The sequence below is a fragment of the Vitis riparia genome, chromosome 2, assembly GCF_004353265.1.
Source record: "Vitis riparia cultivar Riparia Gloire de Montpellier isolate 1030 chromosome 2, EGFV_Vit.rip_1.0, whole genome shotgun sequence".
NCBI lineage: Eukaryota > Viridiplantae > Streptophyta > Magnoliopsida > Vitales > Vitaceae > Vitis > Vitis riparia.
This window is the reverse complement of record NC_048432.1, coordinates 15,845,759-15,864,787: the sequence shown is the minus strand read 5'-3', so window position 1 is coordinate 15,864,787 and position 19,029 is coordinate 15,845,759. Positions and strand designations below refer to the sequence as shown.

Here is a 19,029-nt window from a genome sequence, read left to right as displayed (position 1 = left end):
TCCCACACTTCAAACTTTTTCCAGGAAAACAGATTCGGGGGGGAGAAAAGGTTAGAATTTTGGTTTGCATTTGGAATCTGTTGCAATTCTCAATCAGAAAATGCCTCAAGGAACGCTTGAAGTCCTGCTTGTCAGTGCCAAGGGTCTCGAGAACACTGATTTTCTCTGTAAGTTTCTGCTGAAGTTTCACAGATTTTCTCGTTTTCTTTCTTCTTCTACTGGTTCACGTTGAGATTAATGTCGATGTATGTGAATTTATGTTGGTTTTTGGTCTTATGGATGTGGTGCTTTTCATATTGTTGTATGATCTTCTGATCAGGATCTAGGTTTTGACTCTGAGAGAGAGTTTTTGGCACTAGGATTTGATCTGGGTCTCGTACACAGATTTTAGCTTTTTGAGAACTGTTACTCTTTTATCATTTTTTTGAGGCAGGACCACGTTTGGCTGCTGAGAAAGCAGAGGATGGAAGGGAAAACTTTTTTTCAATTAATGAAAAATCCTTTTTTTTTTTTTTTTTGAAAGCGTTTCATTCTTGTTCTCCATTTCCCCACCAACCAAATAGATGGTTTTAAGTTCTTTTTTGTTCTTGTAAGCAGTAAGTCGGATAGAGGTTCCAGAAATCCCATTAATTCTTAGGGTCTTTGCAATTTGATTTGACTTTAATGATCTATCTTCTATATCTTCATGGATGGTGGCTATAGTTTTAACAGATCTTGATTTGTGCAATATTTATTTCTCAGCTTAGTATCATTCTTATTGGGATCTAAGTTGTAATTTTTTATTTTTTTTTCAGTTTAAATTCTGCTTCACACACTTCTTGTTGAATTGGTGGTTTTTGATCTTCTTCACAGAGAAGCTGGATTAAGAATTCACATTTAAGGTTAATTTATTAGATCAATTTGGTTGGGTTCAGGTCATACAATTTTTGTTTTCAATCATATCTATCAAGAGAATTATTAATTAAAGAAAAAGAAGTTTATTATCTCCTCGGAAATTTATTATCATCTCTGTTTGTATTCTTGTCTTGCTTAGATTTCTTTGAGTTAAATAAGCTACATTCATACTTAAAATATGAGATTTCCTTTGGATAGTTGAGAATTGACAAAGCCAAGTGTGTTTTTCTGATATAGAAAGTGGATTTTGGTAATATTTGTTTCTGTTTTCATCCTGTCCATTCATTTGAATCAGTCTTATCTGTCGAGTATGAAATTTTGGACTTATACTGAAGCAAATTGTTTCAATTGATCGCTCATGTGTTCTTTAGGCCATCTATTCTGTATCTCTGTGTTTCCTGATTGATGGTATTTAATTCTTTTGGGCAGGTGACATGGATCCTTATGTCGTTCTCACTTGCCGCACTCAGGAGCAGAAAAGCAGTGTTGCATCAGGTGTGCTCACTAATCCATTTGATTTGTAAGCAGAAAATATGCATAACAAAACATAAAAGATCTGTACCAGTTCTATATTCGTATTGGAAACTGTGGATGCAGGAAAAGGGTCTGACCCAGAATGGAATGAACATTTTGTATTCACCATATCTGAAGGCATCTCAGAACTCACGATTAAAATAATGGACAGTGATAGTGGTAGTGGTGATGATTTTGTGGGAGAAGCAAGGTGAGTACTAGTTCCTACCTATGAATATTTCCAGCCAGTAAAGTTCAATGTCCTATTTTTCATTTTGATAATGCTAAACTAAGAATTTACACAGTCTGTTTCTGCCTTGTCTAGTACCACCAATTCTAATTCAGTGCTACTTCTGTTAACCAAACATGGTTAGTGAAAATATGTATTTTGAAGATTCAGTTCTAGCTTCTAGGCATTGAGCAAAAACTTGTACAAATACTGCTAAGAGAAAGCAGGATGGCTTATTTTAATTCTCATGTAAAACACGATGGGACTGGTGAACCTGGTAAGTATTTATTTGTAGGCAGTGCCAAGGAAGCTTAATTTGATGCTTGCTTTGTTACACCCTTGCAGCATTCCACTAGAGGCACTCTTCACGGAAGGAAGCCTGGAGCCAGCACCGTACAATGTTGTTAAAGACCAGGAATATTGTGGAGAGATTAGAGTTGGCCTCACTTTCACTCAGAAGGTGATTTTCTATCTTTGTTAATTTGCATGAATTCATATGCATTAGCAGCGAAAAAGAAATGTGAAACCCTCCTAGAAACTTGTCTTTCATGACAAGGTAGCAGCAGCTCGATGAGTTGCCCTTGATTTGAGGCATTATCTCTAAATCTCACTGTGACATTCATAATCTCCACTATAATATATCGGATGAAGCTTCTTCCTTTTTTCCCCCCTTTGATAGAGTTGAGAAGGCACTACAAAAGTGCTGCTAAACTGACAATTTTTTACTTTCCTTGCCATAGGGAGAATGTGATGGGGAGTCCTGTGCGCCGGAGGGAAGCTATGGCGGATGGAAAGAGTCTTCTTATTGAGTATGAGGCAGTGCTTCTGAACTTGTGGTATTATGTGGTCTGAGGATGGAAATAATTAGACCATTTGGTTCAATATATTTCTGATGTTGAGACAGGTGGTTGAGGAATTTCAGTTTGATGTTAGTGTGTTGACTCATGAAATGTTCATCTAGTTTCATCTGTTACAATCAAGTGTTCTCCCATACTAGAAATTTTGAATTAAATGGTAGTGTTAACAACAACATAGTTTTGATGGATAATCAAATGGCGGTGATCAGCTGTTTGCGGACAAGTGTGCCTAGCAGTAAAGAACTTGGTTATATTACTGATTGGAATAATGGAAAGTACTGGCTTTGCTCAAGATCAAAGCCTGAGTGGAGAAGTGGAAGATTGAGGCTGAGACTGGCTTATTTAGTCAAATCTGTGGTGGTGGTAGGTTGTACACAGCTTGGGTCGTTGGGGCATGAGTGCTAAGCAACAGCTCCTAACCCAACACTTCCACCAAATAAAACATAATTTCATACCTACGGCTTTGTTTGGAATGGGGGAAAAAAGGGAAAAAAAAAAAAAAGACTTAAAATCAATAAATTTACTTTTATACATTATTTTAAATTTATTTAATCTATTTTAATTCTTTTATTTAAAAATATATGACTTTCCAATTAATTTTAATTATATTAATTTTAAAAGATTAATTAGTTGATGGGAATCTCAATTGGTAGAGGTACCAATCAACCGAAGACCTACTCCTTACCATGGTCGATTGTGTGGGTTGCCTAACGCTTACTTTAACGTGGAATAAGCTTTTGGAATTCAATTATATGGTGGGTAATCATTCAAATCTTTTGAAAAGGAACTTTTATTCAATTGACTGAGTGCATTCACACCTAAATTTGCATAATCTATTTTAGTGCCCATTCACATCAGCTATTCTGTGAATTATACTCTGGTTTAAGTTAGAGGTTGTATTCTTGAGAGACTACATTCTTATACTTTGAGAGAAAGGGGATTGATTTAGTGTGAAAGGATGCTTAGATGCTTGTAAAGAATTTTTGAAAGTTTGAATTCAAGTATACAAAGATTGAATGGATTTAGTTGAAAAACCTTTGTGAAATAAACATAGGCAATTCTTGAACCATAAAAAAAAATGGGCCAATACCCCATGCACCTCTAGAATTGTATTAGCCTAGACTTGTAATTCATATTAGATTTAGGCCTCTTATTTAAGATTTAATTGACTCCCCAACAATTCTATGCACAGTTAGTTGTCATGCTATTAAGAGATTGTTGTTTGCCTTTATCCTTTCTGGTAAGTGTAAATAGAAAAACAAAAGGAAAAGGGAAGTAATTTGTTAACTTTCAACCCTTGGGGAGAGGACCACTGGAAGCTCAATATCAGCATCAATGACTGTTTCCAAAATTCTCTCTCTTTCCCTTCTCTCTATTCTTCAAATGTCTCTCTGTTATTTGATACAACAGTACATAATATACTGAAAGGTTATACAGACTGTAAAATCTAAGCAGCAAATGCAGTACATGAATTAGGCACAAACTTGTGGCCATTTTCTAACTTTAGGAATGAGAAGTAGAGGATGTTCCTTCTGTATATTGGCACCAAACTTTTCCCTCATGTCTATCTCTTTAGGATCACCCCCATTCGGAAGAGACCAATCAAAGAAATGAATCCAGGAAACCAGAACCGGGGGAATCAGCTTTACAGCCATGGGAAGTCCAGGGCAGATTCTCCTTCCTGCGCCGAAGGGTATGAATTCAAAATTAGTCCCTTGAAAATCCACAATGGAGTTCAGGAAGCGCTCTGGTTTGAATACTAAAGGGTCTTCCCAACTCATGGGGTCTCTTCCAATGGCCCAGGCGTTTACCAGTACTTGAGCATCTTTTGGAATCGTATAGTTCATCACTTTGCATGCTTCGAGTGCACGGTGAGGAAGGAGAAATGGTCCAGGTGGATGCAGCCTCAGGGTTTCCTTGAGGCAAGCTTGAAGGTACGGTAGCTTCCGTAGATCGGAATCTTTCAGTGTGTTTTTGCTGATCTCTGTGGTGAGTTCTTCACGGATTTTCTTCATGGAGTCTGGACTTCTTATCAACTCTGCCATTGCCCACTCAGTGGTCACACTAGTAGATTCTGTACCAGCAATAAGTAGCTCCTGCCAAACATCATCTGATCTGAGCTTGAATAGAAAATCGGAACCAATTGGGCGACAATTCCTTTTCAAGTTAAGCAACGATTAAGTACAAAATGAAATGATGTTATAATGACTCAATTAATTTAATTTCTTTGCCAAAATCAAATAATCACGATCATAGTCTCTTTACTTATGAAGTGTTACCACCACATGAATAACATAATTAACCTCTTATAAAAGATTTATTATGGCAGTTCAATTATATCTATAAGTGCAAGAGTGGAGAGAGTGTGAGAGAGAGAGAGAGAGAGATCAAACCCCAAGTAAAAAGTTAATCCGATCATCTGTAAAACCATCGTTGATTAGAGCATCGAGAAAATCATGTTGGCTCCCTTTTCTTTCTCTTCTTTCTTTAACGATAGGCTGCCATAGACTAAACAACTCCACAAAGGAATCCCTGGATTTCTTCTGCAACCTCTGAAGATCTAACCCACGTAGAATTGGATAATAATCAGCTAAATTTGGAGTAGACATCACGTCCACGGTTTTCTTGACACATCCTAGCATCCTCGCAACTGCAGTCTCATCCTCCAAACTGACTAGATCTTTTGATAATAGAGCATTACTTATCATATTCAGTGCAGTAACAAAGGCTAGTTCTTTAAGTTTCACCACCCTACCCTCCATTGAGCTCAAGAATCCAACCACCTCCATCAGTTTTTTCTCTCGTAAACATGCTTGTGACTCGATGGCTTTGCCCGAGAAAAGTTGAGTTCGGCACATTGTACGCAAGTACTTCCATCTGTCATCACACTCAAGCGACCATACTATTGAGTTATTATAGAATTCTGAGCTCTTTTCTGGCATCACTCCCGGAACATATCGGGCACAGAAAATACGGTCATAAGAGCTGAGAATTTCTTTGGCGGCTGCCGCCGATGATCCCACGATCAGAGTTTGAGTTCCGAGTCGTAGTGAGAAGAGAGGACCATAGGATCGTGCAAAGTCGGCCATAGCTATATGACGCTGTTTCCCTATCTGGTGAACGTTGCCTATGATTGGCCATGGATATGGACCCGGTGGAAGTGATGGAGACTTTGATTTGAGATGCTTGAGGATGAGAAAGATGAGAGGCAGGAGAAGAAGGATCAAAGGAAAGAGATTGGTTCCTTCAGTTAAAGCTGCTTCATCCATTGATTTGATGAAACAAAGCTGGTTTTTGCCGTGCAAAAATTGTTTGTGCAGGAGCCTTCTTATAATGGAAGATGGAGTTAAAGGAGAATTCAGCCATTTACAATCCTATAATAGATTATAGATCTGTCGAATTCAACTGGTCCACACACTTTAAATTGTAGTTGCGGATATTGCTGATAAAAATCCTTGTAATGAAAGAGGGGCTAATAAAGAATCAATCATCCAGATCTCCTGTCAATGACGGTGTCATTTGAAAAGGCCCCTCTTTGATTTTTAGTGCTTGAATGGATTGAAAATCAATGCCATTCGTTGGCGTTTTAAAATTATTGTATTTCTATTATACCTCAAAATGATAGTAAGAAGATTTTTATGCAATGATAGGGATGACAACTATAATAAAAACCTCCCCTTCCTCCACTCAAGTAGTCTCTTCAATCCTATTGACTCTTAAGACTCACCAATTACTTTAAAATTTGGAGTAGGTTTTTTCAAAATAAATTTACGAAAATGTCCACTAAAAATATAAAAATCGAGTTCTACACTGATCAGTTCAGATATCCTATAATTTCGAGATGGGTCGACATTTAAATTTCACTTATAATTTTTGGTTTTTAATTTTCTGATATTTCTATATATCATAGCCATAACTGAAGTGTTGGATTCAATGCAATGATAGAACAGAAGAACCAACCTAATCTAATACATAAACAAATGGATTTAAAGGCGAGGAACCATTTTATCTACTTTGAAACTGATAATTCTTTAGTGCATTGTATAATAGGATTGTCTGTATTTGATTGTACATGAAATTGCAACTGGTGAATAGAGTATTGCTGCTGTAGGTCCTGCTTTCCTGCTATAAGGCCTTGATAGTATTTTATCCCTCGTTTTCTCCCTGGGATATTTGGCTGCTTCATAAGGAGACCAATCATACACCAGGAAAAAAAAAGGTCATATATTGGTGGGTAATGTGGGATGAATTATACTTAGGGGAATGTCTTGATTTCCATATCTCCAGAGAGCAATCTCTTAACTAGGTAGTAACATCCGATTAAACGATAATATGGGATTGTTGTTTGTTGCCTTGTCTGCTATGAAGACTGCATATTGAACAATTAATCATGGAGAGGAACTGTTGGAAGAAGTGAGTTGGTTAAGCTTGGATTTGTTAGGCTTACATCAGTGGGTGTCTAGGAAACTTGAGTACGGGAAATAGTACTGGAAAGCCTCCTTTACTGTAGTTTTACCGTACAACAATGGAGTGTATTCATTCTTATACAACAAATTTATATTCCTTCATTGCTATAGATATCTATAACTCTCCAATATCAATAGGTGTGGAGAATACAGAAATCAGTTTCCATCTGTCCCTTTCTTGACTCCATGCTGTAGGTTTGGGCAGAGAATGTTGTGTTTTAGAAATGATTCTCCCAATTCTTTTCCAACAGATTTCTGGGAAAAACATATCAATGATGTAGCTTGAAAAACATAGGCATGGTGTGCAATTTGTGCTCTCTGCTGAAAAAGCAAATCAATAGTGTAGTATAAGAAAATATAGCATCACTAAGTTGGCTTTTGCTTTTGATGATTATTTTTTGTCGAAGAAAAAGCAAAGGAAAAGCAAGCCCTTCTATATTCCCTTGGCATGCATAAACTGAATCATCCTGCACTTAATTCATGGAAAGAACAAGAGATCACAGGGTATGCGCAACTGTAACAATCTCTTGGGAATTTGCAAACTTATTGGAAGATTGAAAAATAAAATAAAGAGGTTAATAAGCATAAGCTCTTTCTCTTGATTCTCTCATTAAATGCCTTATGCTTCATGAAAATTGAGCAACTTAGTATCTGGATAGAAATCAATAATATTCCATTCGCTGCAAACATGAGTAAGCGAAGGCCATGTAGCTACAAACCATAATAGACTGAAATGTGATACAAAAGATTACATCTTTGCAACAGATCACAAGTTACATAGCCACACGCAGTACAAGAAGTTGGAAGAAACGTCTCTTGGTCATTTTCTGCCTTTAGGAATGAGAAGTAGAGGCTGTTCCTTCCGTATATTGGCACTACACTTTTCACTTATGTCTATATCTTTAGGATCACCCCCATTCGGAAGAGACCAATCGAAGAAATGAATCCAGGAAGCCAGAACCAAGGGAATCAGTTTTACCGCCATGGGAAGTCCAGGGCAGATTCTCCTTCCTGAACTAAAGGGTATAAATTCAAAATTATTCCCTTGAAAATCCACAGTTGAGTTCAAGAAACGCTCTGGTTTGAATACTAAAGGGTCTTCCCAACTCATGGGGTCTCTTCCAATGGCCCAGGCGTTTACTAGTACTTGAGCATCTTTTGGAATGGTATAGTTCATTACTTTGCATGATTCGACAGCGCGGTGAGGAAGGAGAAAAGGTCCAGGCGGGTGCAGCCTCAGGGTTTCCTTGAGGCAAGCTTGAAGGTATGGTAGCTTCCGTAGATCGGAATCTTTCAGCATGTTTTGGTTGATCTCTGTGGTGAGTTCTCCACGGATTTTCTTCAAGGATTCTGGACTTCCTATCAACTCTACCATTGTCCACTCAACCGTTACACTACTAGAGTCTGTACCAGCAACGAGTAGCTCCTGCCAAACATCATCAAACATCTGGGTGAAGTCAATATGATCTCAGCTTAAATCGAAAATGAATTTATATGAATAACACTGGAAACAAGTGGGGAGATGATTCTTTTCATGTTGAAGAAATAATTAGTACAAAATGAAATGACATCTACCATAATGATTTAGCATTGTTTACCAAAATCAAATGATCATCTTAACTATAAAGTGTTAATACCACATGAAAAACATAACTAACCTCTTCCACAAGTAATTTAGTATTGAATAGTTCAATCATATCTGTGTGTGCACAAGTGTGGCGAGAGAGAGAGAGGCAGAGAATTCAAACCACAAGTAAAATGTTGATCTGATCATCTGTAAAACCATCGCTTATCAGAGTATCAAGAAATTAATCTTGTTGGCTAGTAGCATGGCCCCCTTTTCTTTCTCTTCTTTCTTTAATGATAGGCTTCAGTATACTACAAAACTTCACAAAGGAAATGATGGACCTCTTCTACGGTCTTTGAAGATCCAACCCTCTAAGAATTGGATAGTAGTCAGATAAATTTGGAGTAGACGTTACCTCCAAGTTTGTTTTGAAAATTTCTCCCATCATTGCTAACGCTTTCTCATCCTCGAAAGTAACAAGATCTTTTGACAATAAAGCATTACTTATTATATTCAATGCAGCAACAAAGCCTACATCTTTAAGTTTCACCACCTTACCCTCCATTGTACTCAAAAACATAACCACCTTCATCAGCTTTTTCTCTCGCAAGCATGCTTGTGACTCTATTGCTTTGCCTGAGAAAAGTTGAGTTCGACACATTGTGCGCAAATACTTCCATCTGTCATCACACTCGGGAGACCACCCTACTGTGAACCCGTTCAAACCATTTATCCTGCATGGGATCACTCGAGGAACACATCGGGCACATAAAATGCGGTCATAGGAGTTGAGAATTTCTCTGGCAGCGGCAGCTAATGATCCCACGACCAAAGTTTGAGTTCCTAGTCTTAGTGAGAAGAGTGGAACATGTTAAGATATGGGCTCACACATATTTAACAATGGTATATGACTAAGCTATTCGCCTTTGATATTTATTTTATATCGGTTTTCCACAGTATGGGTCACCTTATGTGTAGAGCCCAAAGTCATCACGGGTCTTAGATGATGGTCCTAAGACTCGTGAAGCCCAATAATCAAAGGGTATGGTCCCTAAGGCAAGAGGGTATAAATCCATAGGGTGTGTCTATTCATTTAGATGACATCAGTTTTGGAATAAGAACAAACATCAATTTTGGAATAAATATAGACTTGTCTCTCTTCGGTTCTCATCGTCTGAGAGAATCCAGAAAGAGGTGGTGTCCTCCACAGTCTTAGAAGATCCATATCTTGTTCAAATGGAAACAAAATGGACTCAGGTATAATTCACTCAAAATGAAGACATATTTTTTCATATGATTTGGCATGAGATTCCTGTGTAGATGTTCTTGGATTTATGTTGGTTTTGTAAACAGAACATACGATCGTGCAAAGTCGGCCATAGCAATATGGCGTTGTTTCCTTATCTGGTCAATGTTGCCTATGAGTGGCCATGGAAATGGACCCGATGGAAGTGATGGAGACTTTGCTTTGAGATGCTTGAGGATGAGAAAGATGAGAGGCAGGAGAGGAAGGATCGAAGGAAGGAGACTGGCTCCTTCGGTTAAAGCGGTTTGAGCCATTGATTTGATCATGAAACAAAGCTGGTTTTCGCCGTGCAAAATTGGTCAGTGAATTGGCCTTTTTATGAGTGAAGATGGGCCAGTGGAGAATTCAGCCATTTAATTAATAGTGAAACCAATAATTTAATGGATGATGCATTGGGATCATAAGATATTCTCATTCTTTCTAATTTGCATTTACATCATGATACTACTAAAATGACAAGAAAGGTTAAATAATTAAAGTGTGGGAGAATGTTGACTTTATTTAAACAAAAGAAATTTTTTATGAACTCTAGCCTTTAGCCTTTATGTCAATAACACCATAGGTAAAATAGTCCGAAAAGGACGATTTCATGCATAAAATTAAAAAAAAAAAAAAAATGAGACTCTCAATCCCTATTTACGGAAAGCTTATAAAATTTTAATTATTTTTAAATAAATATGTTAAAATTAATTTTTTTTTTTAATTTGGATTTTATTTTGTGATTTTTTTAAAAATATGTATATAAAAAATAAATTTTTTTCCTAAAATTATTCTTTCAATAGATAAATAGTAATTAAATAAAAATTCTATAATTATCCTTATCTGAATGATTGATTTTTTAATTTTTTTCATGGGATAAGTTATTTACGAAAGTGCACATCTTTTTAGTAAAAAAATTATATCCTTTAACAGCCTTTTCTTTTTTCATTTTTTCATTTTTTCATTTTTTCTTTTTTTCATTTTTTCATTTTTCTCCCCGGTTTAGATATTTTTGCGTCACTACAATTTTTCTTCTAAAACCTCTCTAATTTTTTTTTTTAATGTTCATTGTTTCATATTTATTAATTTTAATCATTTTTTTATCACATTAAATACAAATTGATAATGCATAGTAGATAATCAATAAGAACAAATTAAATATAACATATATAAATACAATAAACAAAATATTTAATTTTTTTAATTTTAGATTTATAATTTTTATGAATAAAATTTTTTATAAAGAGCAAAAAGATAATTATTATTTTTAATTGAAAAACAAGTACTTCAATTGAAAAAATAAATAAATTCTTGAGCCTCCATGCCCACGATGGGGCCTAGGCTAGGAACTAAATTTCCAGTCCAATTAAAATATGTCCACGCGCTTAAGTAGAATCGTGCCTATTATACACCAATTGTGTCCCATGTCATAAAATTATGGATTAAATAAAATTACTTCAAGAATAAAAATTGATTCTATTATTATTTATAATGATATTATTTTCCCCTTAAGTATAATACAATTTGAAGGTAACAATCAATTATGTCAATCACACAAATATCCCATTTGAACACAAAAATATATCTTTTATTCAATTTCATCTCTTTATTGCCATGTGAGTGTCAAAGCACCCTCTAACTTTCAATTTTTTGATTTTACTCTCCATTTTAACTTTCCCAAATCATTATCCCATTGTTGGTGTGACATTCCACATCGAATAGAAGAGAAAATTCATAATGTTATATAAGTATAGACTTCTCTTAATTTATAAATAAGTCATGAGAATCATTTGGGCTCAAAGCAGATAATATTTATGTGGTCATTACAAATGGTATTGGACAACAATATCTATAAGACCACGAATCCGACCCTGACGTCGGCTCAGGTCAGTTCCTATTGCATTTGCAGGTCTGCAAATAAGGTATTTTTAATATTATTGTTTGTTTGGTTATTGGGAAAGTTTAGGGAAAGAAAAGATGTATTTTTTCTGGGGAAGTACAGGAAAAATTATAATTTTTTATGCGTCCAGTATTGTATTTTTTATGTTCTTGGCATGTTTGGCTGTTGGAAAAGTGCAGGAAAAGATGAAATCAATGATACTAAGTGGAAAATAGAAATATAAAAGAAAATACCTTTTAGATAGTTTTTCGATTGGAAAATAGTTACTAGGATCTTCACCAAAGAAAATCAAACCACAAGTGCAGAAACTAACATTCCACATGCCCAGAAAATAAATACAATTAAATGTTTTCCATATAATCTCCAATAATATGAAACTCTGAAATCAATATTTCTAAGAGCAGTTACAGTTTGGATGATCGATTACTTACCTTAGCAGCTTCATCACCCTTGATGTATTTTTTTCCCTAATTGGTTATTGGGGGTGTTTAATAAACTAACTTGAAAGTTGAAATTAAAATTAGGTTAATTAACAAATTAATTTATTAACTTAAATATATATATATATATATATATATATTCATTTAATTTCCTTCTATTTTATTTCTCACATTTTCCTCTAAAAGAAAATACTCTCAAACCTTTATTTTGATCAACGGTTGTCTTAAGTTCGTTATTGTCATGATAGAAATCAACAATGTTTCATTCTCTGCGAACATTGAGTACGAGAAAGCCATACGCCTACGAACCAAAACAGGCTGAAATGTGATACAAAACATTACATCTTTGCAACAGATCACGAGTTACATAGCCGCACCCGGTACAAGAAGTTGGAAGAAACGTCTCTTGGTCATTTTCTGACTTTAGGAATGAGAAGTAGAGGCTGTTCCGTCTGTATATTGGTACCCTACTTTTCACTTATGTTTATCCCCGTAGGATCACCTCCATTCGGAAGAGACCAATCAAAGAAATGAATCCAGGAAGCCAGAACCAAGGGAATCAGTTTTACAGCCATGGGAAGTCCAGGGCAGATTCTCCTTCCTGAACTATGGGTACGAATTCAAAATTATTCCCTTGAAAATCCACAGTTGAGGGAAGGAGAAGAGGTCCAGGCGGGTGCAGCCTCAGGGTTTTCTTGAGGCAAGCTTGAAGGTATGGTAGCTTCTGAAGATCGGAATCTTTCAGCGTGTTTTGGTTGATCTCTGTGGGGATTTCTTCACGGATTTTCTTCATGGACTCTCCCATTGCCCACTCAGCGGTTACTCTACTAGTGTCCGTACCAGCGACGACTAGCTCCTGCCAAACATCATCAAGCATCTGGGTGAAGATATGATCGAAACAATTAGTACAAAATGCTCATCTTAACCATTGAGTGTTATTACCACGTGAAAAAACATAATTAACCTCCTCCACATAATTTTGTAATGGATGGTTCAATCATATATATGGACGTGTGTGCACAAGTGAGGAGAGAGAGGCAAAGAGATCAAACCCAATATGGCTTGTGAAGGAGCCTTCTTATAAATTATAATGGACGATGGGGTTTGGATTATAAATCTGCGGAGTTCAACTGGTCCACATGCTTTGGATTGTAGTAGCGGATATTGTAATGAAAGAAAGGCTGATAGAGAGTCAATCATCCAGATTTCCTATCAATAATGCTGCCTTTGCAAAAGTACTGTTTGTTTTTTAGTGCTTTAATGGATTGAAAATCAATACCTTCCATTGAAGTTTTGAAATTATTGTATTTCTATTATCCCTCAAAATGATGGTAAGAAGTATTTTCTTGATCAATGATAGGGATGACAAGTATAATAGAAGCTTCTTCTTCCTCCACTCAAGTATGTAGGGACCCCTCCCCTTGATGACACATGGTACAAATTTCCCAATGACATGTGGCACGCATTCTTATCCGGATTAAACCTATCCGGATCTTCCCAAGAGTACACGTGGCGCGTTTCTCCTATCCGGACTTCCTCAGGGATAAGCACACTACACTCACAAACATAACATCCGGACAACCGCCACAATGCATCCGGACGACCAACATATACTATCCGGATATGTTTGTCCGGATCATTGACCAAAGTAAGCAAGTTTGCACGTCATCACAACAGCCTGCCATGACCCACATTCCGCCACCTGCAGAGTGAAAGGACAGGAATGAAGTGATGGCAAGTCACTTTCCACGATCTCTGACAATCATGGCGCCTCCCACGATCTCTATCAGCTGCCCGTAGGGTGATGATGGTCCTGCCACCACCTAGTGGCATCATGACAGGCCAAAATATCTCCCTACCATTAAAAAGGGAAACAGAGCTTTTGGTACTATATATATGAACCTTCGCACAAAGAGGAAGGTAAGCTTGCTATACCTAGTAAAAGGTCAACTGATTATTCTCTCTAACCATGGCTGACAAAACCATCGGAGGGTGTGTCCGGACACCCTGTCCGGACGCCTTTTACAGGAACGACTGAACCAGGAATCTATATTGGCTGAGATCGTGCGTCCATCTATTTGGCAACTACGTGGATCACCAGGGACGCGAGACCTCAACAAAGTAGGCGGTATTTAATTTGACAAAGCAACCTGTTCGATCCTATTGACTCTTAAGACTCACCAATTACTTTAAAATTTGGGGTAGGTTTTTACAAAATAATCATGGGCAGGGAACTCTTGGAAGAAGTACTAGATCCCAAGTTCTCACGATTACGATTCTCTGTACATCAAAGCCAAGCACTATTATTTTTCTCCTACTTGGTGTAACATTGTTGTGAGATGCTTGTCGAAAAGTTTTCAAATTCTTAATTAGTATGAACTTCTTCTTCTAAAGAATATTGTATAGAATACTTATTAAGTTGATATATACTTTTAATCTTAGGTTTTCTTATAAAATAAGAAAAGTTCTTAAGAATATTTTTATAAATATTTTAAATTATAAAGGGAAAAAGTTATGAAATGGAGATGAAGTTTTAAAAACTATATAAAATGGATACGGATACAAAAAAAAAAAAGGAGACATCCAATGGAGTGAAAAGCTCGTGGTTTAGGGTATTGGTACATAAATATAAGTACAAATATATGAAATATTTCGAGAACCGAATGGTTTTATATGGTTTATATCTCATTCATGGATGTGGACATGAGGTTGAACCATTTTAAAACATCGTGAATTATTTTATCTTTGTATTCTTAAATTAATATTATTTGTATTAAATTTTCCACGACACTTCTAAAACTAATTAGGAACATAAAAGCTTTCTGAGAGCCTCTCAAAGATGCCAATCTTTGTAGACACTACTGTAAATACTTCCATGATGAAAGAAAGCTGGATTTACAGTACTGCAAGTCAACAGCATGTTAAATAGGCTTTTAATGGTGGTACCAGTAATGAAAATATCCCCCACTCGCATCTTGTTGGGCCTCATTGTAGATCAACTACCAGATTGTGAAAAGAAAATTATTACAAATAACCAATTGTACTAATTCACAGCCATCAAATATTAATTGTAAGGCGCACCAACTGTGAAATCAATACTAAAGATTCTCTCAACCCTAATCTCATGTGCATCTTGCTGGGCCTCATAATAGGGTAATATTGACCCTAATCTCATGTGCGTCTTGGGCCTTGTAATAGGTTCATGTTGACCCTAATCCCATGTGCGCCTTGGGCCTTGTAATAGGATCATGTTGACGCTAATCTCATGTGCGCCTTGGGCCTCGTACTAGGAGAATATTGACCCTAATCTCATGTGCATCTTGTTGGGCGTTCGTAATAAGAAAATATTGACGAAGGACAAACGAATGAAAAATGATAAAATAGGATCGGTTCTACTGATATACTGCCATGAAACTTTGCCAAGGTAATCGCCTACATTAGAAGAACAATACACACAAAGATCTGCCAGGGGGAAATGGAGTTGGTGGGTATTTGAATATGGGATGAATCTCGTACACTACAGGAAATTCATGTCTTGACCAGTTTAGCATGCATTACATTAATTTTTGAATTGGTTCATTAAGTGGAAAATGAAATCTTGTCGGCTTGAAGCCTGTATTAATTCTTTCTTTCCTTTCTTTGATGATAGGATACAACAGACTGTCAGACTACACAGCTTCCCATACAACTCCATGGACTTCTTCTGTATCCCTTCAACATCCAGTCCACCAAAACATTTGGATAAAAGTCAGAAACATTTGGAGTATAAACCAACTCCACTACTTCTCTTCAGTCCTTCCAGCTACCCCCCTCTTCCTCCAGACTGATAAGATCACTTGATAATAAAACGTTACCCATCCCATTTAACCCAGAACCAAATACTACCTCCTCAATTTTCACCACCTTTCCCTCCATCTGACCCAAAAGTCTCACCATGTCCGTCACTTTTTTCCGTCGTAAAAATGCTTGTGACTCTATTGCTTTACCTGAGAAATGCTTGAATGCCTAGGGCTTGGAAGCCTGTTGTCGAGGAATTAACATATCTGCCAGATAAGCTGCGATCCAAAGCACATCAGGTTTGGGGCATAAATTTGGCCCAACCCTCCCAAGAATTTCGAGCCAAAGCCCATCAGGTCCTGTATCTAGGGTTGGGCTTATAATGATTTTATAAACCCATGCCCGGGCTAAGCACTCACGAGCCTGTAAGATTTCCCTAAAAAATGTCGTTCAAAATGTGGGTAATGTCAACAGTACATAAAACAAAACTTGTCACGTTATTACAAATTAAATAATAAAAATTTGTTGATGTCTTGGGCCTAAGATAGGGCCTAGGCTAGGAACTAAATTTCTAGTCCAATCCAAAAATCTGTCTGGACCAGAATATGGGCAGCCCAAACCCACGCCAAGATGTCCACGCCAAGATGTCCACGCCATTGGCTGCTTTAATACTATTTGTAATAACATTATTTTCCCTCGAATTTAGTATAACTTCAAAGATAATAATTGAGTTTAGTATAACTTCAAAGGTAATAATTGGTTATATTATTCACACGATAAAAAGAATGAAGCCCACTAAATATTGGTTGTTTCTTATGTCATAAGATTACGAGATTAAACAAAATCACTCGTATAATTAGATAAAAATTAACTTTAAAAACATTTGTAATAACCCATTTGATTTCATGTAATTATTGTATGAATAAGTTTTTTAAGCTGTGAAATCTCAATCTTAAAGCAAGAATATGCACACATCAAAAGTTCTACCCTCGACATGTTACAATTAAGCTCATCATCCGATTTCATGGGCTTCAATCCTTCGTACAAGATCTTCAAGGACACGTCACACTCCTTTAATCAACTAGGCCCTATTCGATATGCATTGTTGGGCCATTGAGGAAGAGTTAAATATCAGAGTAATGGTTTAGAGGTGTCCACGTCCAACCTTGCACTCCGTCAATTTCCGAACAACGCAAGTATTGAGAAAGTAACACAATGTCATAGGTACATCATACATGTGACAGCGCAGCTTGTCACCACGCCCAAACAAGGAACCAAGGACAACCAGCTTCGCATGCCCTGTCTGCCTCTTAATTGCTAATCCCATCATCAAAAAACTAACAACAAGATTAGGTCCGGAAGTGGTTGTTTTTTCAAAGCCCTTTGAAAAAAAATAAAAAGCAAAAAAGCAAAAGTCTGAAATGCATGGAGGCAGGAATGTCTGGTAAATGCAGACCCATAGAAATGAAGATTAGTGGAGAGCGGTCATGTCATCTTTTTGTAATTTTGATTTTGACAATGACTTAGCCTGCCCCAATGCAAGAGAGAGGGGCGGTTTATTCCAAAAGAATTCTTTGGATTTCACTTAGGCTTCAAACAAGAAGATTTTAACACTATTAGGCTGGCAACCTATAATTGACCTTTTGGAATCCTGAATGCTGTTTCCTATTGAAGAAAAATGGGATCTGATGTTTCAATTTTTTCCTTTCTTTTTTTTTTTTTTCTTTTTTTTTTTTGTGGGTCATTTTGAAAGGAGAATGATTCGATATTTCTGGCCCCGGAAGGGAAAAATATCTTCTAGTGTGAAAGATATATGGACACCATCTCTGAAAGGATGGGCCACTCTCCCATGGCTGAGGTTCAACCTCTCATCAAAAGTCTTTGGCTTTATTTATGGGGTAAGGATTTTTTTCAGAGAAATGAAATAAAAGAGAAGAAAAGGTTAGGGTATATTTGGTAACTATTTTTTAAAATAGTTTTTAAAAATAATTTTTTTAGAATAATATTTTAAAATTATTGTATAATGTTTTATAAAAATAAAAATCTTTTTAGAAATCTAAAATATTTTTAAATATTTTTAATATTTTTAAAAATAAAATTTACATTTAATGTTTTATTTTTAATTATTTTATATATTGATATAATTATTTTTTTAAATAATTCTAAAAAAAAGTGAAAACAACTTATAACTAAAAGGTATTTTTTTAAAATACTATATTTTATTTTCTTAAAAATAGAAAGCAGAAAACAGTTTTTTGTTTATCAAACATCTGGTTTTTTTATTTTATTAAATAGAAAATTATTCTAAAAAATAGTAGGTGTAAAAGTTTCAAATGTATAAATTTTTACTTTATTTTATTTCTTGTTTTTATACCAAATAAAAATACAAAATTTGAGTTTTTTTTTCTATTTTAAAAAATTCAATCAAAATGAAAAAAAAAATTAGTGTTGATCCGGATAAAGTTCTTACTTTCTATTTTTAAAATTAAAAAATAATTGTAATCTTTAGATTATTAAAAAATAATGACTTAAAAATTTATCTTAAAAAATTGAAATATTAAAAAAAAATTACAACCTCAAATTTTAACATTTTTCAAATTAATTTTTAAAGATATAAATTAAATTTAAACATCATTTTTTTCTTTTTTTTTGCATGAAATGATCTTCTTTTTATATAGAATTTTCTAATATTAAAAATCAAAAGCAAAAAATGTATCTAAAACTTTAAATTTGACTCATAATTGAGTTTTTATTTTCAAAAGTAAAAAAAAAATAGCAATAATGTTTATTTAAAATAATAACATGTTTAGATAAAATTATTTTATTCAAAAATATATATATTAAATTCAAAATAAACTAAAATAAAACAACATGATAGTCAATCCAAAAAAACAACTAGAAAACATTATCTTTTGTGTTCAACAATCAACCAAAAATATTAATTAATAATAAAATTTTAGGTAAACATGTTTAGTCCAAAGATGCATGTGAGATATTTTAATAAAAATCCAGATATGAAATAATTGGGAGTGGGAGGCTTGTCTTGCTCAGCCTACAGCTTTTCTTTTCGATAATAACGCATCGATGCAACGCTGGCCCAT

The 19,029-nt window shown here is 35.4% G+C and overlaps 4 protein-coding genes across 5 annotated transcripts; 1 reads left to right on the top strand and 3 right to left on the bottom strand.

Annotated features, from left to right (window-relative positions):
• Positions 1–7: 7 nt before the first annotated feature.
• LOC117927289 (elicitor-responsive protein 3) lies at positions 8–2,666 on the top strand. Its single transcript, XM_034846762.1, has 5 exons — positions 8–167; positions 1,324–1,389; positions 1,492–1,618; positions 1,982–2,096; positions 2,377–2,666. The coding sequence occupies exons 1-5, from the start codon at positions 101–103 to the stop codon at positions 2,443–2,445; spliced, it is 444 nt and encodes a 147-aa protein (XP_034702653.1). The 5' UTR covers positions 8–100; the 3' UTR covers positions 2,446–2,666.
• A 1,169-nt stretch (positions 2,667–3,835) lies between these two features.
• On the bottom strand, positions 3,836–5,762 carry LOC117930692 (probable (S)-N-methylcoclaurine 3'-hydroxylase isozyme 2). Its single transcript, XM_034851333.1, has 2 exons — positions 4,887–5,762; positions 3,836–4,589 (listed from the first exon to the last, which is right to left on the bottom strand). The coding sequence occupies exons 1-2, from the start codon at positions 5,760–5,762 to the stop codon at positions 3,966–3,968; spliced, it is 1,500 nt and encodes a 499-aa protein (XP_034707224.1). The 3' UTR covers positions 3,836–3,965.
• A 1,875-nt stretch (positions 5,763–7,637) lies between these two features.
• Positions 7,638–8,784, bottom strand: LOC117908039 ((S)-N-methylcoclaurine 3'-hydroxylase isozyme 1-like). 2 transcript variants are annotated; one of them, XM_034821702.1, is made up of 2 exons: positions 8,618–8,784; positions 7,638–8,385 (listed from the first exon to the last, which is right to left on the bottom strand). In XM_034821702.1, exons 1-2 carry the CDS (start codon positions 8,654–8,656, stop codon positions 7,780–7,782), a joined length of 645 nt encoding a protein of 214 aa, XP_034677593.1. In that variant the 5' UTR covers positions 8,657–8,784; the 3' UTR covers positions 7,638–7,779. The 2 variants fall into 2 exon arrangements, with proteins under 2 accessions (XP_034677593.1, XP_034677594.1); XM_034821703.1 differs by having other exon boundaries at positions 8,708–8,783.
• Positions 8,785–8,872: 88 nt separating this feature from the next.
• LOC117930683 (corytuberine synthase-like) lies at positions 8,873–10,086 on the bottom strand. Its single transcript, XM_034851321.1, has 2 exons — positions 9,887–10,086; positions 8,873–9,260 (listed from the first exon to the last, which is right to left on the bottom strand). The coding sequence occupies exons 1-2, from the start codon at positions 10,084–10,086 to the stop codon at positions 8,873–8,875; spliced, it is 588 nt and encodes a 195-aa protein (XP_034707212.1).
• Positions 10,087–19,029: the final 8,943 nt, after the last annotated feature.